The sequence below is a fragment of the Laetiporus sulphureus genome, assembly GCF_001632365.1.
Source record: "Laetiporus sulphureus 93-53 unplaced genomic scaffold LAESUscaffold_20, whole genome shotgun sequence".
In the NCBI taxonomy this organism is placed as follows: Eukaryota; Fungi; Basidiomycota; class Agaricomycetes; order Polyporales; family Laetiporaceae; genus Laetiporus; species Laetiporus sulphureus.
In genome coordinates this window covers 279086-306567 of record NW_024468529.1, presented here as the reverse complement: position 1 = coordinate 306567, position 27482 = coordinate 279086, and the positions used below count along the sequence as shown (strand labels likewise).

The 27482-nt window shown below is 56.5% G+C and overlaps 8 protein-coding genes across 8 annotated transcripts; 4 read left to right on the top strand and 4 right to left on the bottom strand.

Annotated features, from left to right (window-relative positions):
• Positions 1-119: 119 nt before the first annotated feature.
• Positions 120-1450, top strand: LAESUDRAFT_653560 (uncharacterized protein; the record flags this gene model as incomplete). The annotated part of the gene is made up of 3 exons (XM_040904434.1): positions 120-467; positions 524-970; positions 1037-1450. The coding sequence occupies 3 exons, from the start codon at positions 120-122 to the stop codon at positions 1448-1450; spliced, it is 1209 nt and encodes a 402-aa protein (XP_040764255.1).
• Positions 1281-3004, bottom strand: LAESUDRAFT_725969 (S-adenosyl-L-methionine-dependent methyltransferase). The gene is made up of 11 exons (XM_040908928.1): positions 2746-3004; positions 2573-2684; positions 2481-2519; positions 2310-2423; positions 2164-2251; positions 2047-2114; positions 1849-1996; positions 1745-1797; positions 1640-1695; positions 1445-1580; positions 1281-1391 (listed from the first exon to the last, which is right to left on the bottom strand). Exons 1-10 carry the CDS (start codon positions 2974-2976, stop codon positions 1500-1502), a joined length of 990 nt encoding a protein of 329 aa, XP_040764254.1. The 5' UTR covers positions 2977-3004; the 3' UTR covers positions 1281-1391; positions 1445-1499.
• Positions 3005-3082: 78 nt separating this feature from the next.
• On the top strand, positions 3083-7170 carry LAESUDRAFT_181275 (uncharacterized protein). The gene is made up of 8 exons (XM_040901477.1): positions 3083-3366; positions 3421-3465; positions 3525-3660; positions 3711-3899; positions 3950-4276; positions 4325-4519; positions 4576-6928; positions 6995-7170. The coding sequence occupies exons 1-8, from the start codon at positions 3137-3139 to the stop codon at positions 7033-7035; spliced, it is 3516 nt and encodes a 1171-aa protein (XP_040764253.1). The 5' UTR covers positions 3083-3136; the 3' UTR covers positions 7036-7170.
• A 1468-nt stretch (positions 7171-8638) lies between these two features.
• LAESUDRAFT_725964 (uncharacterized protein) lies at positions 8639-10919 on the bottom strand. Its single transcript, XM_040908927.1, has 3 exons — positions 10644-10919; positions 10122-10591; positions 8639-10066 (listed from the first exon to the last, which is right to left on the bottom strand). The coding sequence occupies exons 2-3, from the start codon at positions 10558-10560 to the stop codon at positions 9126-9128; spliced, it is 1380 nt and encodes a 459-aa protein (XP_040764252.1). The 5' UTR covers positions 10561-10591; positions 10644-10919; the 3' UTR covers positions 8639-9125.
• A 1053-nt stretch (positions 10920-11972) lies between these two features.
• Positions 11973-15357, top strand: LAESUDRAFT_714246 (uncharacterized protein; the record flags this gene model as incomplete). Its single annotated transcript, XM_040907055.1, has 7 exons — positions 11973-12332; positions 12394-12548; positions 12607-12618; positions 12674-12801; positions 12869-13182; positions 13255-13338; positions 13393-15357. 7 exons carry the CDS (start codon positions 11973-11975, stop codon positions 15355-15357), a joined length of 3018 nt encoding a protein of 1005 aa, XP_040764251.1.
• A 325-nt stretch (positions 15358-15682) lies between these two features.
• LAESUDRAFT_700354 (beta and beta-prime subunits of DNA dependent RNA-polymerase) lies at positions 15683-19959 on the bottom strand (the record flags this gene model as incomplete). The annotated part of the gene is made up of 12 exons (XM_040906411.1): positions 15683-16162; positions 16224-16452; positions 16509-16794; positions 16848-17376; positions 17432-17458; positions 17512-18065; positions 18120-18368; positions 18426-18631; positions 18680-19293; positions 19345-19464; positions 19517-19602; positions 19653-19959. 12 exons carry the CDS (start codon positions 19957-19959, stop codon positions 15683-15685), a joined length of 3687 nt encoding a protein of 1228 aa, XP_040764250.1.
• A 247-nt stretch (positions 19960-20206) lies between these two features.
• On the bottom strand, positions 20207-23400 carry LAESUDRAFT_679495 (uncharacterized protein). Its single transcript, XM_040905700.1, has 7 exons — positions 23293-23400; positions 22973-23242; positions 22783-22925; positions 22317-22725; positions 22138-22260; positions 21901-22086; positions 20207-21847 (listed from the first exon to the last, which is right to left on the bottom strand). Exons 1-7 carry the CDS (start codon positions 23345-23347, stop codon positions 20319-20321), a joined length of 2715 nt encoding a protein of 904 aa, XP_040764249.1. The 5' UTR covers positions 23348-23400; the 3' UTR covers positions 20207-20318.
• A 784-nt stretch (positions 23401-24184) lies between these two features.
• Positions 24185-27209, top strand: LAESUDRAFT_750006 (uncharacterized protein; the record flags this gene model as incomplete). The annotated part of the gene is made up of 6 exons (XM_040911590.1): positions 24185-24310; positions 24378-24434; positions 24483-25730; positions 25788-25997; positions 26057-26928; positions 26987-27209. The coding sequence occupies exons 3-6, from the start codon at positions 24510-24512 to the stop codon at positions 27207-27209; spliced, it is 2526 nt and encodes an 841-aa protein (XP_040764248.1). The 5' UTR covers positions 24185-24310; positions 24378-24434; positions 24483-24509.
• Between the last annotated feature and the right edge of the window lie 273 nt (positions 27210-27482).

The following is a 27482-nucleotide window of genomic DNA, read 5'->3' as shown; positions in this document are numbered from 1 at the left end:
AGGATGACTTTGCGCAAGGGACAACCCACAGTCTGGGTTTCCATGTGCATGCGGTCACTCGCCACCGCGGCCCTCCCGCTCCTTCCGCCCCGACTCCACGAAACAGTTCTGCCTATGCAATGAGCTCTCATGACGTTGACGTGAAAACTACGGTGGACACGCCGCAGGCGACCGTGCCCGAAAACACGGCGAATGTCAGCCAGCCGCTATCGAAGAACGCGCAGAAGAGACTGGCGAAGGCTGCCCGGACAGCGGAGCTGAAGAAAGAGCGGCGCGCGGCCGAGAAGGAGAGAAAGAAAGAGAAGAAGCGCGTCCAGGCGGAGAAACGGGCTGCTGGGGAGCTCGAGGGCAAGGACGATGAGCAGGCCCTCTCGAGGAAGAAGAGGCGGATGGGCGAGGGTCCGCGCACGCCTTTCGGAGCGACGGTCGTCGTCGACCTCGGGTTCGACAGCATGATGACGGACAATGTGAGTCGTGTAGCGGATGGGCGTTGCGCCCCTCAAGCTCATAATGCAGCGTGTAGGAGGTCAAATCGCTTACGTCGCAGCTCGCGTACACTTACAGTGCGAACAGGAAGGCGGAGCGGCCGTTCGCGCATCTGCTATTCACGTCGCTCAATGGACGCACCTTGACGCGTCTGGAGAGCTTGAACAATGCCGCATATAAGCGGTGGGTAGACGCAGAATGGTGGGAGGATGGTTACGAGAAGCTATGGGAGGGTGCGAAGGAGGGCAAACATGAAGACGAGACTGTCCCGCCCATGGACAATACAGATGCCCCCGACAATGTTGGGGATGCAGAGCGGCAGGAGGAGCGCAAAGGAAATGGCAAAAGGCGGAGAAAGCAGCCTGTGTCGGCACCGAGGGAAAGTGTGGTCTATCTCACTGCAGACTCCTCCGAGGAACTCACAGAACTGAAAGAGGACGAAACGTACATCATAGGTGGCATATGTGATCACAATAGGTACAAGGTACGCATTGTTCCTTCGTCCTACCTTTCGCCCCTCGTCTCGCTTCCGACCGCTCACGTTCCCCAGAACCTCTGCCTGAACAAATCCCGCGATACACATATTCGCTCCGCACGCCTGCCCATCGGAACGTACCTTGCAGAGCTCAAGACTCGCAAGGTGCTGACAGTGAACCAGACCTTCGAGATTCTGCTCAAGTGGGTCGAGACACGCGACTGGGAGCAGGCGCTCTGGGCGGTGATCCCGAAGCGCAAGTTCCACGAGGCGCGCAAGCGGGGGAAAGGAGGGACAGATAAGAGCGGGGATGCAAGCGAGGGAGATGACGATGGGGCTGAAGGCGAAGAGGAGGTCAAGGAGATTACCATTGATGCACACGCTTTGGAGGAGGCGGGTGAGCAAGGAGAAGCGGACGAGGCGAAAGCTGCTGTTGAGGCACGGATGAACGAAGGTACGACGCAGGAGGAGCAAGAAGCAGACCAATAGCCGAGTTTGAACGACGGTGTGCAAAGGGCGTGTACGACCGTGAGTCGCATCATAAAACCTCTTTGAGGCTTTTCTTTGCGGAGCCTCGTTCGAGGGGCTGAGGTTGTTCCGGGGAGGGCTTCCAACCGATCTAGGAAGAGCGTCTCGCGTGAATGAGTGGATATCCATGGGCGGCTGGACCACACTCGCCAGATAGATAATTTGGAACGTCGCTGGCACCGTCCCGTCTTCAAGTCCGTGAAGCTCTAGAAGAGCCCTTAACAGGAGCAAGAAAAATGGACCAGAATGGGATACCTTTATAGATGGCGGATGCGGCTGCAAGAGTATCGCGATGTATATAGTTCCGCCTGGGGTGGGATGTCAGTACGTAATGAGTGCCGAGAAAAAGGTAACTTCACCGTCCGATCACAGCATTGCTCTCTCCCATATCACGCAAGTCCTGCATAAGCTCCCACATGGATGGGTAGGCTACCTTCACTTCATCCACGTCGACGGTCAACAGCGTGAAACCTGCGCGTCCGAGGAGGTTGGACATGTCTCGAGAGTCTGAGAGATGTGAGCATTCAGCCACTCGTCGGTCGCATTCAAGGACACACCGGTCATTGGGGAGATGTGAGGAGAGATGCCTCCTTCGCGCTCGACCTCGGCGAGCTGGAGAGCGGTGCTACATGAATCATTAATGGAAAGGCTGTCACGATCGGATGATCACGTACCGAAGCTCAAATAAAGTGTCTCCTCCGAATAAAGCTCCCAAGAACACGCCGTCAGGCTGGAGTGCCTCTCTGATTTGAACGAGGACACCTATAAATGATCTGAGGCTCAGCTGAATGTATAGTATGTGAGAAGTGAAGGGACGAACCAGGAAGGTCGTTGACCCAGTGCAGACTGAGGCAGGATACTATAGCTTCTTGCGAGTTCGGTGGGACCACTCTGAGCAGATTTTCCTCATCGGCGTGTATCCGCTCTACCTGAACTATTAAATATATTAGCCATTAGAAGAGAGACAAGAAATCCCTAGCTTTGTCTGCACCTTCAAATTCCGAGTCGGGATCGCGGTGAAGCAGCTTCTCTACAATTATGGTCAGATGGGAGGACGACCCCATGATCCGAAGGGTGTAGTACCACTCGAGTCCAGCATCACCACCTTCTCTGTCGTTTCTGGATCTAACAACTTGGAAAAATGACCAGGGCCGGAGCCTACGTCGAGAATGGTCTTGAACTTCCTCTTGATGTCCTGAGATGCGCCGTTCAGCCCTGACAGACCAGACTCCATGATCACAATGCACTGGACTGACCATCAGACGCTCAATCATTCGGTCTGCAACCTCATCGCGCACGTAGTCGACGGTCCTGCTTCTCTCGCCTCCGTCCCGCATCGCCGAGCGGTCTTTCTGGAGGCGCTTTGCATTCCGGTCGAACACTTGGTATGGGTTTGGATTGATGGACGGGGAGACATGCGAGGCCAAGGTTCGCGCTCGAGGAGAGGCAAGGCGCATCCAGCGCAGACAAGACGCTGCTCTCGACATTTCACGTTACTGAAGTGAGGGAGAGCAGTCCCGAAAGCTCAGCCACCGACGCGTCGAGCATGCAATGACTAAGCGGCCTATTAAGGCAACCTTCCTCCGCTCGATCTCATCACACAGCCGCCAGTCGCTTACTCGAAACGCTCTTTTCCTCCTCGCCGCCATGAACAATGGCCAGGCAAACAACGATAACAACACCGTGAACCCTCAGGACCTTACGCTTTTGCAGACAGCCGTCGTGACACCTACGCAGTATGCGCAATCCATGGCTCAGCTCCGGCAGTACAGAGAAGGCATCGAAGCGGCGCAACGCCAACTCGACACTGGGCTGCACAGGTACATGGCGGTGCATGAGGAGCTTCAGAGGCGGGCGGAGGCTGGTCGTGAAGCAGAGTGAGTGTACCGTGTCGTGGCTGTTGCGCGTCAGCTTACCTCTATACACTTTAGACGAGTGCTCGCGCAGCTCCATGGTGCAACAACGGCGGTTATTCAGTAAGCTCTCACATGGTTGGTTTTCTCTGATCGTGATTTACGTGGGGCCGTTCTTGTAGATCTGTCGCTCCGGCTCAGCCAACGCCCTCATCCTCGTCGGCTACAATGCCTCAGACAACACCTACCACTGCTCCGCCTGTGAATGCCGCGCCATCACCTTATTATCGCCCGGGATTGTATGAAAGGGCTCAATCTGTATGTACATCACCGTTTATATTAGGTGCCACTCTGACATATCGAAATAGACCAGGACTGACAATGTTCACCCGACCGCTCTCAATCCCTTGCTGCAACCGCAACATCGACCTTACTTACAATATCAAAATCCGTCGCCCTTCACGCAAACACCGAACCCATCTACTCAACAAATGTACTATTCCAGCCAGTACTCTCAGCCTATTGCATGGGCAGCGGATGCTATGACTCAAACTCAGGTAGTCTGCGTGAGAATACCGCTGCGTTACACCACTAATATCTATTTAAGCGCCCCGTGAGCACCCAAGCTCCCGTAAGCTCGCTATTCGGGGCCGTTCCTTCATCTTCACATGTTCAGCGCCATCACCAGGCTGTCCAGCCGCCTTCAACAGGCCAACAGGCGGCAGCACCCGCAGGTCATGGTAATATTCAGCAGCAGCCAATTCACCGCGAATCTTCTTCTTTACATGGCGCCCTCGGTACAACTGCAAGCGGTGCTGATACAGTCATTCATGCAAAGACGACGTACGCCTCTCGACATAAGGCAGAGACGCCAGCTGCAGCACCGACAGTGAATCCTCGAGATTCATACATGACTGTTATCAATCTACTGCAGGTATGTTACCTCCTTGTTCTGGTTGTTTCATACTGATTTTCGACGCAGAATCTAAGGCCAATGATCGTGGATCACGTCATGTTTGGAGTATTAGACGAGCTCAAGGAAAAGATGAAGAATAAATTCGCTCCCGAGATGATCGAACGCGCTGCTGCTTACCACGCGAGGATCGCGCAAGCATATCCGCCGCAGGATCAAGGGACGATCAAGGTGGTCACTCAGCTGATGGTAGAACAGTTGCAGGTCAGTCTTTCCCATTCTTATACGTGGTATTATGGCTCATAGGCGGCATCCTTCAGCCTCTGGATCCCAGCATTGTTCAGGCGATAGTCTACAACATCAGGGACAGACTACGTAGACCCTCCGGCGCCACAGTGCCACCACCCTCGCAACCTTCGGCGTCTCCGCAAGTCTCACAGCCCGCGAGTGCGAGTACTAGTGCTCCCACTCCACCATCTGCACCCCCCATGCGCACGCCAGTTCCAATAAGACCTAAGCCATCCGCTGCTGTGAACAATACACAGCCGCAGATTCCTTCGAGTCCGCCATTGCCGCTGCCGCGTTCGCAGCCATCTAGTTCACCCACGAAGCCGACTCCGCGTGAGACAGCGCCGCCGGAGATGTTGAACCCTCAGTTCTCGATGACGGTGTTAAACTTCAGGTCCGGAATCGGTAAACCACCTGAATCTCAGCGAGTGCATCCGCAACCGGAAAACACGGGGAAGAGGCAAGAGGAATCTGAAGCGGTACCGATGGAGGGTATCTCGAATCCTGCGCAAAATGCACCACAGCAACCTCCCCCGGCAGAGAGCTCTTCGCATATTCAGCTCGAGTCTTCGAGTCTTCCTCCTACTAACGAGGAAGAGAGAACGCAAGCACCGTACCCGATGTTCCACTGGATATCAGAGCCTATCCCTTCTTCGTCCCCACAGGTTGTCCAGGAACAGCTGCCTGCGCGAGACGGCGTAACAGGCACGCAAACACCTCCTAAACGGATGCCGAGCCCGCTGACACCTGCGAAAGCGGACAAATCTCGGCTTGCTCACGACATAATGCGCTCGCTCGGCCGTCCAACAGGCTCCGTAGCGCCAGCAATAATACCTCTACCTCTTCTGAGCACGCCCGCTTCGGAAGCGGAGCGGACGCCACCTCAGAGGCGGCGGACGAACTCGCTCTCTGCGTCGCCGGCAGAGCGGAATGAGCCCAGCCCCAGCGTTGTCGAGGAGATTGCGACGGCAGGTGCGGTGGAGCTCGCGCAGCGGGAGACGGAGGAGAATGTGCGCAGGGTACTGGGGTTGTCGGAGAATGTGCCACAGAGCGAGCCGTTGAGAGAAATGTCCTCGATTGGGGTGGAGATGCCGATGGACGAGGCGAATATGGGACCAAGCGGCCTTGTGCATATGATGAACATCATGAATGCTGGAACGGACGCGCTTGCAGCGCCTCAGCCTTTCGCAACTACTCAGCCTTCCGCAGCTCCTCAGCCCTCCGCAACTCCTCAGCCCTTCGCAACTCCTGCTCCGGTGTTTTCAGCACCAAACGAAATGTTTCCGGACAACGGATCCGAGACCGAGGGACCAAGTGGCCTTGTGCATATGACGAACATCATGAATGCTGTTACGGACGCGCCTGCAGCACCTCAGCCTTTCGCAACTACTCAGCCTTCCGCAACTACTCAGCCTTCCGCAACTACTCAGCCTTCCGCAACTCGTCAGCCCTTCGCAACTCCTGCTCCGGTGTTTTCAGCACCAAACGGAATGTTTCCGGACAATGGATCCGAGACCGAGGGACCAAGTGGCCTTGTGCATGTGATGAACATCGTGAACGCTGGAACGGACGCGTTTGCGGCACCACCTCAGTCCTTCGCAACCCCTGCCCCGGTGTTTTCAGCACCAAACGAAACGTTTCCGGACAATGGACCCGAGACCGAGCCATCACCTCTCATCCACAACATAGCAAATGTGCGTGTTAAAGAAGAGGCCGGCGTATCGGTCCTCGAGTTGTCCGACAACGAGGTGCCAGAAACGCCTCCCGCTCCCGAGTCCGTAGCTTCAGGCCCGCCAACGTCCAGGACGGCTTCTCCCGTTCCCGAAGACGTTCCTGAACACGGTCCTGTGGGTACCACTCTTGTAGATGCATTAATGAACAGCGCGCGTCTGCAACGTTTATCGTCGATGCAGGACCGACACTCTGCAACTTTGCTTTCTCCTACTAAGCATGGGGCTTCGTCAGCTCGAACGCCTCTCTTCCTGCCCTCGCCCGCCGATTCGGACATCGAGGAATCCAGAAGTCTTCCTCTACCCAGCTCGCAGCAGCGCTTCAGCGGCATGGATATAGATGGAGACGTGCAGATGGAAGAGTTTGAGGTTATTCAGAGCTCGCCGGGGGAACAGACGGCCCAGGTCGACCGGAAGGGAAAGAGACGGATGGTCGTGAGTGACGATGAGGATGAACTGCGAATCATCGGAGGCCCCTCTCGGCCGAAGATACAAAGTGGTTTGAAATACAGGCGGGAGGGTCAGAAGAAATCGCGGAGGATGTATGTGCTCATGCCACCAATGCCAGCATGGGCAAAGCGGTATAAGAGGAGCGAGAGAGCGCGGAAGACGAGGAGAAGTGAGAGGGGCCTGTCGCCGACCGAGCTGGAAGACGGTGCGTGGCAATACACGTAGGTATAACGGCTGGCGAGCTGAAATATAGGTTGTCGCATTTCAATAGAACTTGACGAGCAGCGGAGAAGGGAAGGTTCGTCCTTATAGTGGTCCGTGTAGCCGTAGATCTAGACATATCTCATATGCTGTGTTTATCACAGAAGAGCTTCATCAGCAGGCGGTGCAGCTGTCGTGCTCCCGGCTGCGCGAGTCCCGCTGCTTGTGGCAGGGCTGCGACGTTGTGATGGCTTCCGCCGAGTCCCTTGTGAGGCATGTCGTACAGCATACAGAGAGCTTGCGCTCTGTAGGCATTTTTTCTTGGTTGAACGCGGGGGTGAGCTGATGCGTTTGCGTCCGCAGGGCGTGTTCGCCTGCAGATGGCGAGGCTGCGCGAAGATATTCCATACCAAAGGGGCGCTCCAGCGCCATCTCGTGAGGCACGCCTCTCACCCGCTGTTCTGCGCTTTCCAAGGTACTGCCTTTTTCGAATAGGGCGTCAATCGCAACTGATGGTTTTTGCAGGCTGCGATCGGTCCTTCGAGAGCTCAAAGGAGTTGTACGAGCATCATCAGCATTTTACGCATAATGAGCAGGTACTGCGGCGGACTCCGGCACCATTTGTGCCAGTGCTGGAGCCACTGCCACCTCTGCCTGAGGTGGTCCCGTCCTGGTTGATCATCCCTCCGCGCGTTTCTAGGCATCCGATCGACAGGGGCGTGCACCAGTGGCTCGGCGCGAGGGTAAGTAACACCAGTGGCTCTACAGCTTGGACATTGACACACTACACATACACAGGTGCTAGAAGGCATCTCGACGTACAACTTCCAGGGAGGACGGCTGCATGCGGGAGCGTCATCGCGCAAGTCGCGGCGGCTCGCGGAGAGGGTGGCCGCGGTCGAAATGGGGGGTAAAAGCGCGCAGGAGAAGCTGGAGCTGCTCCGGCGTTTGCCAGATGATGAGTACGACAATATCGTGAGCGAGCGGCCGCTGAAAGCGTCTCAACGGTGCGAGGACCTCAACTCGGGCATGGTCTCGCAGTACATCCATGATGGGCTCGTGCTGTTCCCGCCACCGGGCGTCAGTGATGGGTGGCCGCCGCGGCTTGAGGAGGAGGAGAGCAGCGAGGGCGAGAGTGAGCCGAATGAGGAGCGTGACGAGCTGGACTTTTTACATCCATATGGCGACGAAGGCCGGAAGCCTGAGTCGCTGCCGCTGCCCTCGGCCAGTACAGGCGGTAAACCTTCCTCACAGGAGCAGTCAAGATCACAACTCGCCAGCGGAAGCGGGGTCAGGCGCCTGGATCAACGCCACGGTGATGCCGCCGGCGGTGTCAGTGCCATGAACAGCAAGGAGACCGCTGCGGTGGATGGGCAACTGCACCAGGACGGCGCGCCGCCCGTTCAGATGTCTGGTGGGGTCCACCCGTCTCAAGCATATGTATGGCCTGCCATGGAGGAGGAAGAGGATGCGGACCCGTTGTTATTTCGGTGAATTCAGGGATTTTGGCTCGTGGATCCATGCATGATTATCTACGAATTTGATATTACTCATCGCTTTCTAAATGCAATGTCGTATATTTGTTGGGTCATTGTTGCGGTGCCACAGCCGGCGGAAGAAGACTGATAGGATTCATATGCATATTGCCTCCGCGGAGCGCGGGTGATAATTGAATTACATACATGGATGTCGGCTCAGTCGCCACCCATCTGCTGCTCTCTTTCTCTCTCTTACGTTGATCTTGACGTCGCCTACGTCTCCATACTTCTTGGCAACAAATCACAGACAGACAGACAGACAGACACAGAGAGAGGCGACTGACGACCCAACAAGCTGGGTGTACCACTGGATCTCAATTCTCAGAGCTCTCCGGCAACGCCTTGACTGACGCTACGATGCTCCTCCATTCTTTTACGATCCTGCCATATCTACACTTTCAGACACAGAGTGCAACTCGGAACCTGAAAGCTCTGTCGTCCTTACGCCTCTAGAGACAGACGATAACTCGGACTCTGAGCCCAACTGTTTCTGGGAATCCCTTTCCGGCTACGACTTGGATGCTTCGTATTTTCTCTGTGCGCGACGTTAGCACTCGCATGGTTCAGCCGCCGCGTTTGGGCGCCCTGTCGCAGATATGAAAAGAGTAAATACAACAGCAGACAAGATATACTATAACACCGCGGAATATCTAGCTCAATTCGTCACATATATTTCTGCTCGTCCATGTCGTCCCAGGGCCAGTGACCCATGATCTCCGCCCGTTCCTCCTCTGACTTGGCCTCCGTCAACGCCTCCTCCTTCATCTGCTTGCAGAGTGCCACGGCCTCCTCGTAGTCCTGGGTGGGCACCCAGCCCTCCGGCCCGAGGCCGAGTATGTCCTGCCACACCTCGAAAGCCTCGTCTGCTTTTCTCTGTACTTCATTCAGCTCCGTCGTCTCGCGTGCGTCCTCAGCGTCGAACACGACCGGACACGGCGCGCCTCCCCTCGTAAGCGTCTCCCACCTCTCCGTTGCTCGTATGAGCGCAACCTTCAGCTCGAGAGTCTCGCCCTCCCACGGGTTACCGGCGTAGTGGAAGAGGCGGCTGCGGAGCACGCACATGGGGTCCGTCAAGGCATCGTAATGGGGCTTGTTGTACTCCTCCGTGTTCGTGACGTAGTGGTAGTGGCCAAGGCGGCGACGGTAGACTTCCTCCGCTGCGGTCCGCTCGGTTTCTTCCAACTTGTCGAAATTCTCCGGTAGCGAAGGCGGCGTCATAGATTGCGAGACGGGATCGTTGTGGTTCTGGAGGCGTTGGGGTATGCCGGCAAGGAGAAACAGGGGCAGGATGGAGGCGTGTTGCCAGTCGAGCAGGCTGACGACTTGCCAGCCAGAGTCGGACGACCACCGAACGACGATATTGCTCTGCTGGAGGTCTGGATGGCGGATGCAGAAATGACCGAGGGCGGGGTCCCTAGGCACGAGTGACGATGCGATGAGGAGATAGCGCTTCAAGTTCTCGATGTGGGCCGACGGCGACTGCTCCTGGTACTGGTAACCAGCCCTCCTCTCGCGGCGGAACGGCAAGAGCGGTTGACCGAACTGCTCGAGATAAGCCAGTTCCTTGCGGGCTGCTGGTACGAGCGCTGCTTCGGCGCTTTCGTCTATAGTAATCGGTTGGTTCAAGGGCGTAATAAAAAAAGGCAGAAAGCGGCGTACACGGTCCCCGGTCTACGTCGAGCTGTGATCTCCTGCCATACCACATAGGCAGTATCGTATCTGGACCAACGCAGAAACGCTCGTCCTCGAGCGGGATGGCCGCTCTCCCGGCCACCTTCTCCAGGTCGTGGGCGTAGTAGAGGCTTCCGCCAGCGGGGAAAGAAATCGACATCATTTGAGACTCGAGCTGAGCAAGTTGGCGCAAGATTGAAACGATATCCGCTTCCTCCAGCTTCAGCCATACATCGCTGAGTTTCGTACCTCTCATGAATTCCATAAAGATGTACTCGGTCTTCGCCGCGTTGTCCGACGCAGGCGAGTATCCGTATACCTGGGGAACAGGCAGCCCAGAGGAACGGAGGAACTCCATTGTGGCGACTTCGCTGGCCACAGCGAAGTACTTGGGGACCGTAGCCGGGTACGGAATACGAGCGACCATTTGGAAGTCGTCGCGCAAGGTGATGAGGAAGGTACGGTTAAATCCGCCCTCAGCGAGCTTTGATAAGTTGACGACATCAGCAGGACTTTGACCAACGGACTGCGCTGCAAGTCGACCTAGCCCCTCGACGTCGAAAACGAGTCTCCGCTCTGCGTGACGAAGAGCATCGTTAAATCTGAACAAGTTGGATTACGGGTCAGAAATGTATGCTATAGAACAACATGTATGAGACTTACACCCAGCGCCCTGATGTGTAGTCGAAGAGGTCGTGATGGGAATTTGCCATGATGGAGAAGGCGCGATGTGGCACCAAACGTGTCGTGGTGAAGATGGGGCTCGTGAAGGAAGAGTATAACGAGCGCAGCGAGGCTGGAGCTTTCAGCGAATTGAAGACGAGCCTCGCCATGGCAGGGCATGCCAATGTATGTGGAGGTTCTTAGCAGGCCCGGGCCGGGCCGACGAGAACACAGCACTACCTACATACCTGATCGAGAATAAGTTAGATCGCATCGCGCGTAGAAAGCGTCTCAGCGGTGCGAGGACCTCAACTCGGGCATGGTCTCGCAGTACATCCATGATGGGCTCGTGTTGTTCCCGCCACCGGGCGTCAGTGATGGGTGGCCGCCGCGGCTGGAGGAGGAGGAGAGCAGCGAGGGCGAGAGCGAGCCGAATGAGGAGCGTGACGAGCTGGACTTTTTGCACCCGTATGGTGATGAAGGTCGGAAGCCTGAGTCGGTCAGTGCGGGTGGTAAGCATTCCTCGTTCGCCAGCGGAAGCGGGATCAGGCGTTTGGATCAACGCCACGGTGATGCCGCCGGCGGTGTCAGTGCCATGAACAGCAAGGAGACCGCTGCGGTGGATGGGCAACTGCACCAGGACGGCGCGCCGCCCGTTCAGACGTCTGGTGGGGTCCACCCGTCTCAGGCGTATGTATGGCCTGCCATGCGGGAGGAAGAGGATGTGGACCCGTTGTTATTTCGGTGAACTCAGGGATTTTGGCTCGCGGATCCATGCATGATATTCTACGAATTTAAATGATACCTCTTGTGTTACTCATCGCTTTCTAAATGCAATGTCGTATATTTGTTGGTTTATTGTTGCGGTGCCACAGGCCGGCGGAAGCTGGGATCACAGCTGTGACAGAAGACTGATAGGATTCATATGCATATTGCCTCCGCGAAGCGCGGGTGATAATTGAATTACATACACATATGGGTGTTCGGCTCAGTCGCCGCCCATCTGCTGCTCTCTTTCTCTCCCTTACGTCGACCTTGACGTCGCTTAGTATTGACGGCCTCAGCGCTGCCATTGCTGGCTAGGGCCCTTTTCGACACACTATTTCTACTGGACACGCCATTACGCGATTCGAGTCTCTTCGGCTGCTCTACGTCGACCACTAATCCCACGCGAGCATGTTCTCGAGCCCTACAAGCCCGGCGTACCTCTCCTCGCGCTCCGCCGACGTCATCCTCTCCGACGTCCGGCCCATCAAGCTAGTCTACGAGGCGCTGCAATCCGTGAACGTGCTCCTAGACGAGCTACTCTACACTATCCTCAATGAGGCGCTCTCACTGGCGACCGACAGGCTCAAGGCGGCGCTGCTAAAGGTCGTGCCGACGACACTTGGGAAGGAGGCGTTGCTGGAGGCGGAGGTGGAGTTGAAGGCGTATTGTGAGCGGGCGACGGCGACGCCGGAGACGTCGCGGTCGGCGTCGGTGCGCAGCAGCGTTGCGGAGGATGAGCGACCATTTGATCTGCAATGGAGTTTCGAGGTGCGTGGCATGCCGTGTGAATGACAGGCTGATGCCAAACTGTGGCTTGATGCATGCGTAGTTACTGCGCCTTAAATGCGAGGCGTACTCTACGATGAACGACACGGACGAGGACACGGAGGCGGAGCGGCGTCTCAACGAGCGGATGGGTGGCGCGCTCCCACTGAGCGTGGCCGAGCTTGCGCCGGCTGCGCTATATTTGACTGCAATCCTGGAGTATGTACATCCATTCGCTTGCATGCATCAGTTACATCACTCATGACTGTGGGACCAGATACATCTGCGAGTGAGTGGGACAGACTCACCTGGGCCGCGCCCGGTCTGAGAACGCGCATACACAGACACATCCTCTCCAATGTGAGCAGTGTCGTTGCACGCGATAGCAGCCGCACCATTGCGACCGTGCAAGACCTGTTCATCGCGCTGTGCGAAGACGACGCCATACATGGGACGTTCCGGGCGACGAAAGGTGAGCCCGACCGCTCAAGGTGGGCTAGCGCGAGCTTGAATGATGACGAGCCGTGACGTGCGAACAGTGTATGATCAGATAGAACATCTGTCGCGGGCGACCAAGACACGTCGGAGCAAGTCGTTCTCGCGGACGAGCGACCGGGTCTCATCTCCCCTCCCGCCGCCGTCGACGCATGCCGAGCTGATGGCAGTCACGGAGTCTGCTGTTGCGCGTGCACGGACGCGGGCGTCGCTGGAGTCGCTCAAGTCGGCGAGCTCGACGGCAGGGACGGTGGAAAGGGGGAGGTCGTCGTCGGAGAAGGGGCGGGCGACGACGATCAGGATGCGACTAACGAGCGAACAACCGGAAATCACCGAGAAGGGGCAACCCGATCAGGAGGTGCGCGTGATCCGTTTTACGCGCCGTGCTAGCTGGTGGGCGCCTATATTGATGCTTCTGATGCACACGCAGGGCCTCGATGAGTTTGACGAGCTCATGCGCTCCGGCGCGACCATGAAGGTCTCCCTCACCCCCGACAGGCTCAAGTCCATGGAGGTGCGCCTACTCTGCTCGTTCCCTGCGCCCAATTTCCTTACTACACGTCCACAGGTGTTCAACAGGGAGCGCACGCTGCGTGCGAACCGCCGAGCGGGGCAAATTTCGGATAGGGCGAGTGGTGGTGATGGCCACGCATCAATGGCAGATCGACAGCGGAAGTCCTCCACTGCAGCGCGGCCCCTTCCTCGGCGCGTCGACTCGATCGTGGAAGACGAGGAGGAGCTCCCTAGCAGACCCTCCACCGCCCAACCTGCTACTGGGAACCGGATGCGACAAAGCAGCAAGAGCTTCTCTGCACGATCGTCGCCATCCCAGTTTCGCATACGGGCTGCCTCCATCTCGGACATGCCCTCACCGCGTCTCAACAGCGGAAAGGCATCACCTGCTGCGGAAAAGCCACCCACCAACGGCGCAGCGGGGCGTCAGAACTCACGCAAGATGGCTCGGAATCGCGAATCGATCGACTTGGATGAGATCATAGGAGGGTCAGACGGCGATGAAGAGGACGCCGCGGGCTCGGATGACAATGCCACTCCTACTTCTGCCAAGCCGAACAGGCCCAAGCCCAAGCCCCCGCACATCTCGCAGTCCGCGCGCGATCTTATCGCGTTCCTGGAAGAAGGCCCGCCCACGTCGCCCGACTCTCCCCCGCGCTCGTCGAACGCGAGTGTGAGCGTATTCTCCCTCGAGTCGACCAAAAGCCGATCGGGCAGGTTCTCGCGCATGATGTCCCGTCTGACGGCCAGCGGGTCGGCGGATAAGATAAATGGGCGGAGAGCGGAGGGCGACGAGGAACAACCCAGGACGCCGAGGACTGCGCGTATACTGGGACGGAAAGCGAGCATGAACAATCTTCATCCGCCGCCATCGTACAAGGCACCGTCCCTCTCGTCGAAGCGCTCCTTCCCGAACGTCGTTGTGGTTAGCCCTTCGCGGCCTTATCCTTCTCAGGCGCCAAAGCTGCCTTCTCCCGTGCCCTCGCTCCCATCCTCCTTGAGCTCCCCACAATGGCAACCCGCCTCGCCTGTCCCCTCGACTGCGCCGCTCTTGCCACATTCGATCTCTGTTGCGTCGTCGCAGGCGTCGACGGACGACTCGAGCAGCCATGCATTCCCTGTGCGTCGCAGCAGCGTTCGCAAGGCCGTGCCGACGTGGGACGAGAAGGTTGAGGTACGGCCACCTGTTCCCTCGCTTGCTATACCCGCGGACAACGTATCAGTCCCATCGCGCAATGGCTCGATTCGTAGCCACGTGAATGGTGCCGCTGTGCCGCCAGAGGACAACGCGATCAGGGAGAGCGCTGCCAGCCCTAAAGATACCACACCTGACCGTATTCCTTCGTTATCTATCAATACCTCCATTACCCAGCCTGTCAATGGGCAGACACTCTCTCCCAGCCCGCAGGGCGAGGCCTACAGAGGGGTGTCACCTTCACCATCAAGGTCGCGCCGCTCGCCGATACCCCGCAAGCCTGCGCCATCGCCCAATCAAGAAGAGGGACCAGCGACGCCCATAACCCCGAGCAGCCTCCCATCCACACCCGCGCCGACGTCTTCCACACTCACACTCACACCCCCGACCAAGGACCGCTCGGAGCGCAGGCGCTCGCGGCGCTCAAACCGGGAACATATCAGCTCGCGCGCAGTCGGCGAGCTGCGCCGGCTGCTCGCGGCGGCGCGCACGGCGGACGAGTGTCGCTTGCTCGTGGACATGTTCTTTGCGAGGCATGGGTTCCCGCAGGCTCCGGGGGTGGGCGTCGTTGCTGCTGCGGACTTTCCTGAGCCTCCGCCGTTGGATAATAGCACGCTGATGTCACTGACGGAGATGGAGTGCTCGATGGTCGAGCACCTGTTGGGCGATGGTGATGTTGTGATGAGCGAGGCTATGAACGCGCATGCGAGGACGCAGACCGCATCTGTTGATGCGACTGCTGTCAATGTCGAGGCCCATGCGCCGACTTCTTCTGATGGCTCATCGGGCAACGCCCCCGCTTCCGGGGCACCGTCGCAAGAGTAATGTACTGCACTATAATATACTGCCACACACTCCCTCCTACCTGTTACATGCCTCTCGTTTCGTGCTGTCTTTCGTACAACGCCTAGTTACATACCGGGATACCACCTTTGTTGTCTGATCGCTCTCGCTCGTTTCTCCGCGCCTGCAGGCGCGTCTGATATATCGTGATCTATGCTTACTTTGGAGCCCGCATACAGACGGGACGTCACATAGTGATAATGCATGGCTATTACGTCGCGCGAGCATGGGTGTGCGAAGAGAACCAAGATGAGAAACGCGTGAGAGAGCATAATATGATATGTAGAAGATGCACAGCAAGGTAAGGTCATCGAATCTCGAGAGAAATCTTGATACCCATAGATGCGAGCTCCGCACAGAGGTACCGGAAGACGAAAGGGACGGCGATGATATCCATGTCGCCGCCTTTTGATGCCCGGCCGAGGACGTGCTGCGAGGGTATCGCGACCCTGAGGTCGCTCTGATGTGCTGACCGCCCGTCTCCCCCATTCGCAAGCCTCTTCCGCTCCCGCACATCTTCCTCCTCAGCCTCCACGCGACAGACCCGGCAGTACTCCCCGCCCGGTCCAGTCGGCTTGAGCTTGCCCGCGGAGCCTATCACCATCTTTCCCAGGCTCACATCATCGTACCCCAGAGAGACCAGGCTGCCGCAGGTTCTGCAGACCCATGCGGTAGAGTAGTCGGAGCAATTCATGAGACGGTCTTGGAGCAGGAAAGAGGTGCCGTGCGCGATCAGCGCGTCACGCTCCATCTCACCGAAACGGATGCCACCCGCGCGTTTACGACCCTGAGTATGAGCGTTAAATTAGATTAATGAAGAAGTAGATCGATTGTCGATGGTAACGTACCTTGACTGGCTGTCGAGTGACAGGATCGACACGACCTGTCGTACGGACTTGGAACTTGTCCAACACCATGTGTCGTAGACGTTGGTAGTACACAACACCAATGTAGATGTCTGCGGCGAACTCCTGGCCGGTGATACCGGAGTACATGGGCTCGTTGCCGTAATAGTTGTACCCGGCGGCCAGGAGCTGTTCACCGAAATAATCGACAGCGGTGTCTTCTTCTGTGAACCTGTAAGTGTTCCGTTCAGTACAATCTCATTTGAGCGCGGACAGAATGACTCATACTGGAATGGTGTGGCGTCCTGTGCGAGACCATGCATCGCGCCGGCCTTGCCGGCCATACTCTCGACTAACATGCCGATCGTCATACGACTCGGAAAAGCGTGCGGGTTGATGATGACATCGGGTTGCATCCCACTCTCCGTGAACGGCATGTCGATCGCGGGCCATTTCTGCGAGCAGACACCCTTCTGTCCGTGACGCGATGAGAACTTGTCGCCGATGACGGGCGAACGCGTAATGCGAAGAGTGATATGGATCTTTTGCAGCTCCGAGTTGCCTGCGTCAGAACCTGTAAAACATTGCCCGTCAGCGACGTTGCGTCGTGAGGGTACGTTGACTTACCTAGGAGGCGAACGGTATCGACGTACGCAGCCTCACCCCCCTTGTATCTGGCAAACGACGTGCGGCCAGTCGTATCGTCAACATATGCGGCGATGGGGTCGCCCGTGGTTAATTGGACGCCGACGAACGGCAGCCCGTCCAGGTCCAGGAAGTCACAGCAGGAGTGAGCCTTCGTGCCCTCAGTCCGGATGTCGTACCCGAAGCCAAAATGCAGCGTCGACTTAGGCGAGCCCCTCGATGAGCCATACACGTCCTTAAGGTCCACGGTGTGTGACTTGTAGATGGTACCGTAGCCGAAACCGCGTTCGTGTGCGGACTTGTTCAGAATCATGGCGTCCTCCATGTCGTAGCCCGTATATGAGATGACTGCGACGATGGCGTTGGTCCCGTTCGGGAAAGAGTCCATGCCGTAGGTGTTGTGCAGAGCAGGACGGACAACTGGACTCTGGCCGGTCTGGAGTTTGTACAGTTTGTTGTCCGTTCGATGTGCGAGGGCAGTCGCTGGTGTTCCCATCGTTTGCTTACCCATCTGAGTGAATCTGTTCAGTATCCGCGTCACACAATAAGCAGAAATCGGGGCCAACCTGACATTGGTAGATATTTCGTGGACTCTACAAGTGAAAGTCAGCAAAGTCAGGCTTTCCTACGAGCCAAGATTCCGCACCTGGTTGAAGTCAGAAAAGGGGGTGAGATTAGCCAGGATTGACAAGAAATTCGTAGGCGCGTGTTCGACGTGGGTCGACACCCCTGGCTCGATCTCCTCCGGCGTACACGCAATATCCATATACACCTGCTCAAACGAGCCAATCTGGTCGTCGTTCCAATTTGCCAAATACTTGACTGGCCTCATCATGCGCGCCTTCGACGAGAACAGATACAACCCAGGGTATTGTCCACCCTTCGACACGGGTACGTATCCGATCTCCAGGTCAAGCGGGACGTTGTGCCTGCCCTCCGTCTTCCATATCCGGAGGTCCGTCGCAAGCTGCTTGAGCACTGCAGCAGGCGCCCAACCGATAACCTTGCCGTCGAGCTGCACGCAGAGATTGTGTCGGCCGTCGATGGAGGGAACGAAGGCCTGTGTCATGCCGTGCGCAGCCAGGAGGGCGGGTATATGCGCGACGGCGAGGGGAGCTGTGACGATGCGGCATGTGCGCGAGAGATGGTTGAGAAGACCGCAGGGGGCACCATCGGGAGTGTGCACGGGACATAGGAAGCCTGAAAACGAAGGGACTCAACGAAAAGTGCATATACCTGTTAAGTTGAACATACCCCAAGCTTCAGGTAAGAGCTTTCGCACTGCGGTAGTCTTCAGCTCGGCAAAGAATGCACCACGATGGATCGATCTAAAGTGGCTGATGTATCGCTGCCAGTTAAGCTTTTCAGCGACAATTGTGAAACCGGAGGTTTGTTGCAGGTCGAGACCAGATGGTGAAATAAGGTTGCCAGTGGCAAGGAAATTGGACACCCGCGCGCCGATGTCGAAGTTCGTACGGAGCAGAACCTTTTTGAAGTAACGTTCTGACAACGCAGGCAGCTCAGCGTTGCGCATATATAGGGAACATTTACAAGACGTACTGTCAAAGAAGTCGACGGACGGTTCTGAGCGATATATGTCTTGTCGAATCGCCATGTAGAGACTGTTCAATGCCTCCTCTAACCGCTCCTTGATGACCATGCCATACAGTGATCCTGGAAGCAGAACTTCTTGATGCTGAGGAGAGTCCGTGTTATCGACGCAACATGCCTTGGAGACCAGAGCGTACAATTTCCGTAACATGAAGCTGAGGCTGTCATCAGAAAATGCGACTGAGACAACGATCATGACTCACAGCAGCATGCGGAACTTCTCTCGAGGAGAATCCAGGTGAACCAGAATCACCTTCTGTACGAGCCAGATACCGACAGTCTTGTTTGTCCAGTCCTCCGGCACGTTGAGTACAACACGGAATTTGTCCCCAAGGAACTCGAGACACTGATCTCCGGTCCTTAATTTGTACATCTTGAAGCTGCGTAGAAGCAGTTCAACGCGGTCCGCCAAGAACGTATCGTCATAGTCCTGCATCATGATGCCCTCGAAAATCTCCGTGTCCGACGCTGACACGAGTGCCTTGAGGATAAGTAGGATCGGGATCACAAACTCCTGCTTGTGCCAGCTGAAACGCAGCATTACGCTACCGTTCGAGAGGTAGTGCAGCGTGTTTGTAACGCTCGTCTGGTCCGGACGCACGCAACGGATCTGCACCGCGTATGCCGTGTACGATGGCCCGCGCTTCATGAATGACGGGCGCATGAGTGCGATGACGTGGTGCCGCCGGGGGAGGATGAGGTACCGGATAAGCCGCTCGTTCCCGTTGATGATGAAGTACCCGCCGAACTCCTCAGGCTCCTCATGCTTCTTCACGAGCTGTGCGGAAGACATATTGCGCAGGTTGCACCTAACAGACTGGGCGCGGTCAGCAGTCTTTCGGGAAAATGTAGGCAGGTGCTCACTTACTCGGACCAAGATTGGCAGTAGGCCGCAATCTCTGCTTTCGACCTCGACAGGGCCGTCGTTTACCCTCCAGCACAGCCTGACCGCCATACGGCCGCGATAGGAAGTGAGGCGCTCTCTTGCCTGCGAATATGTGAGCTGGGATATCCGTGCGCGTTATAAGACCGCAACTTACCTCAGACGGGTAGATTTTAGTATCTTTGACCTTCTGGGAATTATCTGGAACTTGCGGTCTTCCGACAGACACTTGCTCATACCATACTGAGAATGCTTGTAAATGACGTTTCTTCTGTTGACAAAGTACAACTCACTGCTCAGACGGTTTCCCCACCCAGACTGCCCGCTCTCGGACCCGACTACACCCTTCCCATCAAAGACAACGCGTTCACCAATTTCCTGTACACCTAACGACAAGAGCCCGCGACCATCGCCATCTCCCACAGGCAGTCCAGAATCGTCGAAGAGCGCATTGAAGGACTCGATGTGCGGGGTCACAAATTCGTTCAATATCGGAACGGAAGAGCCATCCTTTGGCGGGTTCTTGAACTTATTTTCTCGCTCAAGGGTGTTGAATGTACCGCCAGACGGTATAGGTGAGCGCAACGAGTCATCCGGCATGATCCAAAGACGTCCTGTAGCAAGCCACTATAAGTCTATAACACTTGTTCGAAAAACATCAGGCGCACTATCCGATCGCCTGATTAGCGCTCGCAAGAAGCGTTTCGGTCACGGGACTTACACAAACAGATTGCCGGTGGGCCGAGGCCCGCGCGATCAAATTGTGATCGGGACGAAGTGTCGAACGTACCTCGACGCACACACGCTCCAGCTTTTCATGCCGACTGAAGCAGTCGCTATTAGCAAAGCTCATTTCAAAGCAAGACTTCCATTGATTCAAAAACTCAGACAGACCACTACATACATGTAGGGGAACAACATTGAGATACAAGCAAAAGACATGAACGAAACAATGCACTTCAGAAATGATCAACAGTGAAGGTCCATTTTCCGGTCTCGGTCTCGAACGACTCGAAATGCGTGTCCTTCATCTTCTTCAGCCGCTCCAGATGTTTCTTAAAGATCTTATTATTCTCATCCTTGATCGGCTCCCGCTTCTCCTTGTCCAGCGCCCAACAGTGCAGGAGCTCAATCCTCGCCTTGACGTTTAGACCCTCTCCATTTGGCGGCTTCTCTGCCTCATCGCCTTCGGGATATACGGTGCACTCCTTGTCCTCGAAGCGTATGAGGTCGCCGAGCAACCCAGCGAGCTTCGGCACATTGGTGAGGTCAACAGGCTCCAAGAAGGTGATGTCCCCGTAGCCTTTCCGACCTACTACTAGGCCCTTCAAAGAGACGAGCTCCTCGTGGCTGAGCTTCTGCAGAGTAGCAAGATCAGGCTTCACGTAATAGTCGCCTTCCTTGAGTTCCTCGAAGCTGACTGCCTTCTCAGGAGCACCCTTCTCTGCGGGTTGTGCGGAGAAGCGATTGGCCGTCCTGCCAAGCGAGCCCGCCAATGACTGGGCTGCACCGGTCTCAGGCAACAAGCCCGCTGCGGCGGCGTCCGCCTTCCGAGCCGCCATGCTCAGCGCAGGGTTGAACGTCACCTTACCGTAGATGCCGGTCCTGCTCTTCATGATATCTGCTGCATTCACCCTCTTGTCGAGGATGAGCTTTTTCACGCTCTGCCGCCCGGCGCTGCCCAGGGCTGGACTTGGTCCCCCGCCGGTCAAGAACGTCTCTGTGTCTAACTTGCTGCTAGGCGGTTTGCTCAGTGACAGCACGCCAGGCTTGCTGGTGGCGAACGACTCCGAGGTGCTGCCAGCAAGGCCTGAAGTAGACGTGAAGCCGCGGAGCTTCGACGTCGCGGGCACGTAGTTCAGGCCAATACGTGGCACAGGCGTGCGCGTCGGGATCTCCGAGAAGTAGGACGACTTTTTCTTTGGCTGTTCAAGCTGTATTGCACGTGGACCTGGAGGGAGCATGCTGTATATCGGCAAGTTGGTCGCAATAGGCTGTGCAATCGATGCAGTGAGTTGGGGTTGAGCGCTCTGCCCTAACATCGATGTGGTCCCAGGTGCAGCAGAAGGGCCAAACCCGCCAGTGAAAAGTGAGCCGCCCAGACCTCCACCTTGCTGAATCGATGGCATTGTGCCCAACGACGGGGCCGCCGGCCCGGGGCCATAGAGGCCGCCGCCGCCGAATCCGCCTTGCTGAATGCCCTGCTGCTGACCAATCGGAGTTCTGAACAGGTCTGTAGGCTGCGTCGTCGTAGTCTGCGCCGGTGGTCTGAAGAGCGTGCTGCCGAACAGCCCGGTCCCCTGAGCCTGCGTTGCTGTGCCAGCCGGTTTGGCACCTCCAAAGATGTTGAAGGCGCCTGTTTGGCCAGGCTGTTGCTGCTGCTGTTGCTGCTGCTGCTGTTGCTGTTGGCTCTGTGGAGTTCCAAACAAGCCCCCTTGTCCGAATAGACCGCCGCCTGCAGGCTGCTGCGTCGGTTGATTGCCGAACACTGGATGACATAATTCAGGGCCAAACATGAGATCGTGAAGAAAGACAACGTACAACTAGTCCCCTGTTGCGGCTGCTGCTGCTGTTGGCCGGTAGTGCCAAACAAGCCACCGCCACCGAAGAGACCTCCAGTCGGTTGAGCACCCTGCTGCTGTTGCGGCTGGGTGCCAAATGTACCGAAGCCAGTAGGCTGCTGCGCAGGCTGTGCCCCGAAGATGGACGGTTTCGGAGCATTTTGGCCTGCAAACGAGTCAATGAGCTGGCCTGCACTAGCTGCGAGAGCAAACGTACCGAAAGCTCCTGCAGTACCCTGCTGTGGTTGTCCAAATATGTTGGTACTGGTGCCTGGCTGTTGACCTTGAGGCTGACCAAAGGTCCCTGTTCCACCAAACGTACTGGTCGTCCCAGTGCCTCCTAAGTGCCAGAATCGTCAGTCAGCAAGGGCAAGGAGACACGCGTGATCGACATACCGAATGTTCCAAAGGCAGGCTTCTGTTGAGGTTGAGCGCCGAAGGCACCTCCGCCAAATGTGCTGGTGCCAGCAGCCGGCTGTTGTTGTTGACCAAAGGTGCCGAATCCGCCCGCTTGCGGCTGCGGCTGCTGCTGCTGCTGCTGCCCGAAGCCACCAAATGAACTAATGCCTGTTGTGCCAGTGCTAGGCTGCCCGAACGCGCCAAATGCGCCGCCGGATGCTCCTGCAGCTGGCTGATTAGCGCCCGTCGTCCCAAAGCCACCGAATACAGGATTGGCTGCAGGGGCAGTAGGTTGGCCTGTTTGCCCGAATAGTCCAGCAGACGGCTGAGCGGTTCCAGCAAAAGACGTCTGCCCGAATGACCCCGAGGTCTTGCGACCTTGCTGATAATCTTGCACGCGCAACTCCTGCGACCAAGACGATCATTCAGTTGGTGACTGCCACGGAAATGGCTGCGCACGAACCTCAAAGGAAGAGCCACGATATGCTGGCATGCATGTGATACTCTGATACTGCAGAATGACACCGGGATTTGCGACATCTTTCTCAGGAAAAGGCTGAAAAGGCGGGTTGGCAGTACCAGTGGTTACTGGAGCCGCGGCGGCACCTGAGAATGGCTGAGTAAGACGACGCAGAGCAAGCAGTGCAACTCACCTGTAAGAGTACCAAATCCCGTCGCAGGCTTGTTCGCACCAAATAAGCTACTCCCTCCTCCAAATGCAGTTGTTGTGGTAGTTGGCTGATTTCCAAAGAGACTCGTTGTTCCTGATGGCCCCGCGGTGCCCGTCGAGCCAAACGTGCCCCCCGTTGACCCAAATGCCGATGTCCCAGCTCCGCTTCCAAACGTCCCGAAACCGGTCGTTGGCTTTGGCTGACCGAAAAGAGACCCTCCCGAGGCGGCCGTGCCGGTAGCACCAAATGCACCTACCAGTATGTTCAGAACATGTTGTTGATAGGAGATACACGCGACTCACCAAAGCCACCGGTAGAAGCAGGTTGATTCGGCTGCCCACCAAGATTGCCAAACATCGGGTTAGTCTGCGGTTGTTGCGGTTGTTGCGGTTGTTGCGGCTGTCCAAAGGCACCAGAACCAAAGGCTAGCAGATAGGTGACAGGTCATATGGCCGTGTGGCTTGACTCAGAATGACATGAACTCACCCCCGGAGCCGAACGTAGTTTGCCCAAACGGATTAGATTGCTGCTGCTGCTGCTGCTGTTGTTGTGGTGGTGTGCTCCACGACGATGAGCCAGGGGTGTTGCCAAACATGATGGGAATGGTGTGTTCTGAGTGACGTTGTGGCCGTCGTTGTTGTTGCCAAAAGGCGCGAACGCGAACACAACGCGTGTTAAGGCGGAGTTATAATCCAGACGCGTCCATTGCGGGACTATTCGGGCGCCGATTCGTCACCAGATCTGCATGTCAGCGCGGTCACGTGTTGCGGGCGGAATTTACAGGGCTCGAGTATACGTAAATGCTAAGTGAAATGAATGCATAGATTACGTGCGCTCAGCGCTCAGGCTGCGAAAACGTTCACAATATGGCAGCTCTATATGACGAACGTTGCATTAGAAAATTGGATGCAGTGTGGGTGGGAAGGTAGTAACGCGCCCAGTTGATTAGTGGCTCGCAGTTGTTTAATGCCAATTCTTTGAGTCTCATCTGAGCATGATTTCCTCTCAATCGATGCCACACTCAGGCTCAGCTTCTCTCAGTCATAGAACACGCCTCCTGCAAACTCCAAGTTTCGGACTGTGGCTGCTGGCATGCACAATGCATCCATATCGACCTTATGGTCCGACGTCGGAGTTGCAGCCGTCAATGGGTGATGGCAGGTGATGGCCTCGATAGACGCGCGAGGCGACGCCTTCGCCATGAGGAGCAACGAACCGCCTGCCTGAATTAATATTTCGTGGATCAGAAAGACACAAGGAACGGCATATACAGACTGGGAAGCGTCTGGGTCTTCCATGTCCGTTTCATCAACTACCCAGGTGAGCGCTTGAGCTCTCACACGCCGCATGGATATCCAGAATAGTTAATGACGCCTGGTGATCAAAGGACAGGCCAAACTGGATTTGCTGCATATCTTATCCATCCCCAACTGTATTGTAATAGGTGAGTATGCCTGACGTTGACTTATACTGCACTAACTGTCCGACCTAGTAACCGGTGTTGTGCACGTTAGCCTGAATGGATGAAACGAAGTTCCCTCCTTCCCTCGCGGAAGATGTATCGTCTTTGACAAGGAGGGATACTGGGAAAGGACGCCGTTCGTCAGAAAGCTCAACGCGTGAAGTCGCCCGTCTGCTTATCGGTCAGAACCGTGACATCAAGACACTTACAAGCCAACTCGAAACCACCATTGAGCAGCTGAAGGCAGAGACCGAACGCGCAGATGCCGCGGAGAGCAGGTCATCGGAGCTTGTTCTCCGCCTCAAGTCTGCCATCGACACGAAGAATGCTTCCCAGCAAGAAGCGCACCGAGTAAAAGAGGAGCTGCGCCTGTACAAACTTCAGTTGGAGAACGCCCAGCGAGAGATCCACAAAGGACAGGAGATCATAGACACGCTCGAGGCGCAGAGAGTGGAGGCGGAGGAGGCCGCTGCACGCGCGAGATCGATGGCGCACAAGCTGCGAGAGCAGACTCTCATTGAGAGAGCGAGGGAGGAGGGCCGAAGGCAGGGCCTCCAGGAGGGGTTGGTACAGGCTGGGGGTGCTGGCCTTATGGAAGATGGATTGGACGGCTATGAGCAAGGCACGGCTTCCTCAACACGCTCTGGTGGCCAGTACGAAGATGAGGACTTGTATTCTCCGCTGCCGACTATTAGAGAGGATCGAGTGTCGGCACCATCTACATCCTCCCACGCGAGTCGTTCATCGCGATCAAGCTCGATTGATGAACGTACCAGTCATCCACCCGCTCCGCCACCCGAACATGTACCCGCACGCGCTCAACCTCCTTTACCTCCAAAAGATGGCAAAATCTATCCCATTGCTGTTCACAACACCGCTCCCTCCCCTTCTCATCCTCCAGTCAACTTCCCTCCGGACGGTTGGATACCGGAAATCGACAAGGACAAACGCATCCGCCTTCCACCTCCTCATGACCTTTCTCCAGCACCGCCGACGCCCATGTCTACCATCCGAGCGCTTGAAGATGGAGAGGACAGACCTCCACTCATGCTTCGACCACCTGGCACAGGCTATACAGAGTCTATACGGTCAGACTCGAGCTCAGTCGATCACCATCGCAAGAAGTCAATTGATTCTCAATCGACGACAATGTCGCAATTCGAACTGCTAGGGCCGCCTGCGGCTCAAGCTGCTCAACAGCCAAGGACTCTAAGTGCAATTACGGAAGAAAGAGAACGGGCGTCTTCCATGTCTCCTTCTGTACAAGGCGCGAGTTCGGTGAGCTACATTCACACTTTTCGACATGACCCCCATTTTTAACAACCCACCCGGTAGTATCTGCACGGGCCGCCAACGAGCTCCTCGCTATTTCTGGCTCCAGATTCTCAAAATATATACGCCCGCCCACCTCGCTCACCCTTCTCTTCTTCGTCAGTATCCAGCCATGGGCCAGCGCGTGCATCGTCGATGAGAGGGTTCTCCCAAAACCGAACGAGCAATGGATCGAATATATCTCGCGAGTACGACATTACCGTAGAGTCGCCGGTTGGTGTTCCATCCTCTGTATGCTTTGATGTTAATGATACTCAATGTCCTGCGGATAGTCTGGCCCAGGATCCGAACAGTCTTCTCCACCGTTGACGCCGAGCCTTCTGCGTGCAGAAGATGGACCTCCTTCCACCGTAAACACAGTCAATGGAGTTGATCATCAGCCTGCTGCTGAAGAACAGTTCGGGATGTCTATGCCTCCTCCTAGTGCGCCTGTTCTTTTACAACTCGACGGCCAGCTCCCTCCTGGTTTCCAGCCGATTAGAGCACCGCTCCCTCCAGGCTCGTTCTTCCCTCCGCAGGATGCTCAGCTGGGCACCCGCGTGCACCCGCAAGGATTGCACAGCCCCTCGACTGGCCCTCCCCTTCCCCTTTCCGCTTATGGTGGCACACCGTCGGCCGCCGGCTCTACGGTTCTTCCGGGAGCGTTTCCAGCATCGCCGGAGCAAGTAGTCATACCTCATCTCGTAAGTCCGAATGCACCCGCAGCACCCTCCGCGACGCGATACACCAGACCGGCCGGACGGGACGATTCGTCAGATTCTGAAGAGACCGTGTCTTCCCGTCTGTCTGGCTCCGCGGACACACTGACGACACCGCCCGCGCGGCACAGAGATCTACCAGGCCACGGTACGCCCACGTACGCCATCGCGCCAATTCCGCCGAACATCGTGTATCCCGAGCCGCTCAGCCCGCGCTCGACGGGCTCCCGTGGGACGGCCGCTGGGAGGATTCCGCAGCCCCCGTCTGCGGCTGGGTCTGTTGGAAGCCCAGGATCGACCGTTACGTACCTGTATGCGCCGACTCCTCACAGCCGTAATAATATGGCGCTGGACGCTGGCCGGACACCGATGAACAGGCCTCTATCTTCTCTCTCTGGTAGTGCGCGAGGGACGCCGGGCCCGGAACAGTCGAACTACCGCGCATCGTAGGTAGAATATATGATGACTTACGATGCGTGCTCATGAGGTTGATATTTTGCAAAGCATGCGGAGCAATACTGCTGCGGATGCGCTCACACGCTCCAATACAGTGACAAATGCTGGCCCGCCTCGTCCGCCGTCTGCAGCCAAGACTTACACGAGTTCTCCGACTATGTCTCAAGCGTCGGTGGCGCAATCCACCGGGACTTCCAGATCCAAGAAATCCAAGAAGGCTAAGGGCAAATCCAAGATTGCCACCGTTGAAGAGGTCGCAGATGAGGGATAGCCTTTCTGGACGACCTTATGCTGCTGCAATGCCTTGAATCAAGAATAAACAGATACCACTCATGCTCGCAATTGCCGGAGGACATACTCAGGGAGCTACGTACATCTGACATCTCGCATATCCTCCAGATTTCCGTTTTTCGCCATCATCTCGTGTACAAGTTCGCGTATCAAGCTTGAGAGCATTCAGAAGTCAGAAACTGTGACATATATTACATGGAGTTGTAGCTTGTCGCCTTATTTGCGCTATGGTGTGTGTACAATGAGTGCTGGT

What these genes read in the sequence shown, in the direction of transcription:
- LAESUDRAFT_725964 (XM_040908927.1), bottom strand. Translation starts at nt 10,560, where the DNA reads ATGGTCGCTCGTATTCCGTACCCGGCTACGGTCCCCAAGTACTTCGCT. An exon ending in CGACGTAGACCGGGGACCGT is followed by an intron (nt 10,067 to 10,121) that starts GTACGCCGCTTT and finishes CGATTACTATAG; the next exon opens with ACGAAAGCGCCGAAGCAGCG.
- LAESUDRAFT_679495 (XM_040905700.1), bottom strand. Translation starts at nt 23,347, where the DNA reads ATGTTTGGCAATCTTGGTGGGCAGCCGAATCAACCTGCTTCTACCGGT. An exon ending in TGCTTCTACCGGTGGCTTTG is followed by an intron (nt 23,243 to 23,292) that starts GTGAGTCGCGTG and finishes ACATACTGGTAG; the next exon opens with GTGCATTTGGTGCTACCGGC. An exon ending in ATCGTGGCTCTTCCTTTGAG is followed by an intron (nt 22,726 to 22,782) that starts GTTCGTGCGCAG and finishes TCTTGGTCGCAG; the next exon opens with GAGTTGCGCGTGCAAGATTA.
- LAESUDRAFT_725969 (XM_040908928.1), bottom strand. Translation starts at nt 2,976, where the DNA reads ATGTCGAGAGCAGCGTCTTGTCTGCGCTGGATGCGCCTTGCCTCTCCT. An exon ending in TCCCGACTCGGAATTTGAAG is followed by an intron (nt 2,424 to 2,480) that starts GTGCAGACAAAG and finishes TATATTTAATAG; the next exon opens with TTCAGGTAGAGCGGATACAC. An exon ending in AGCAATGCTGTGATCGGACG is followed by an intron (nt 1,798 to 1,848) that starts GTGAAGTTACCT and finishes ATCCCACCCCAG; the next exon opens with GCGGAACTATATACATCGCG.
- LAESUDRAFT_181275 (XM_040901477.1), top strand. Translation starts at nt 3,137, where the DNA reads ATGAACAATGGCCAGGCAAACAACGATAACAACACCGTGAACCCTCAG. An exon ending in GAGGCTGGTCGTGAAGCAGA is followed by an intron (nt 3,367 to 3,420) that starts GTGAGTGTACCG and finishes TATACACTTTAG; the next exon opens with ACGAGTGCTCGCGCAGCTCC. An exon ending in TGTATGAAAGGGCTCAATCT is followed by an intron (nt 3,661 to 3,710) that starts GTATGTACATCA and finishes ATATCGAAATAG; the next exon opens with ACCAGGACTGACAATGTTCA.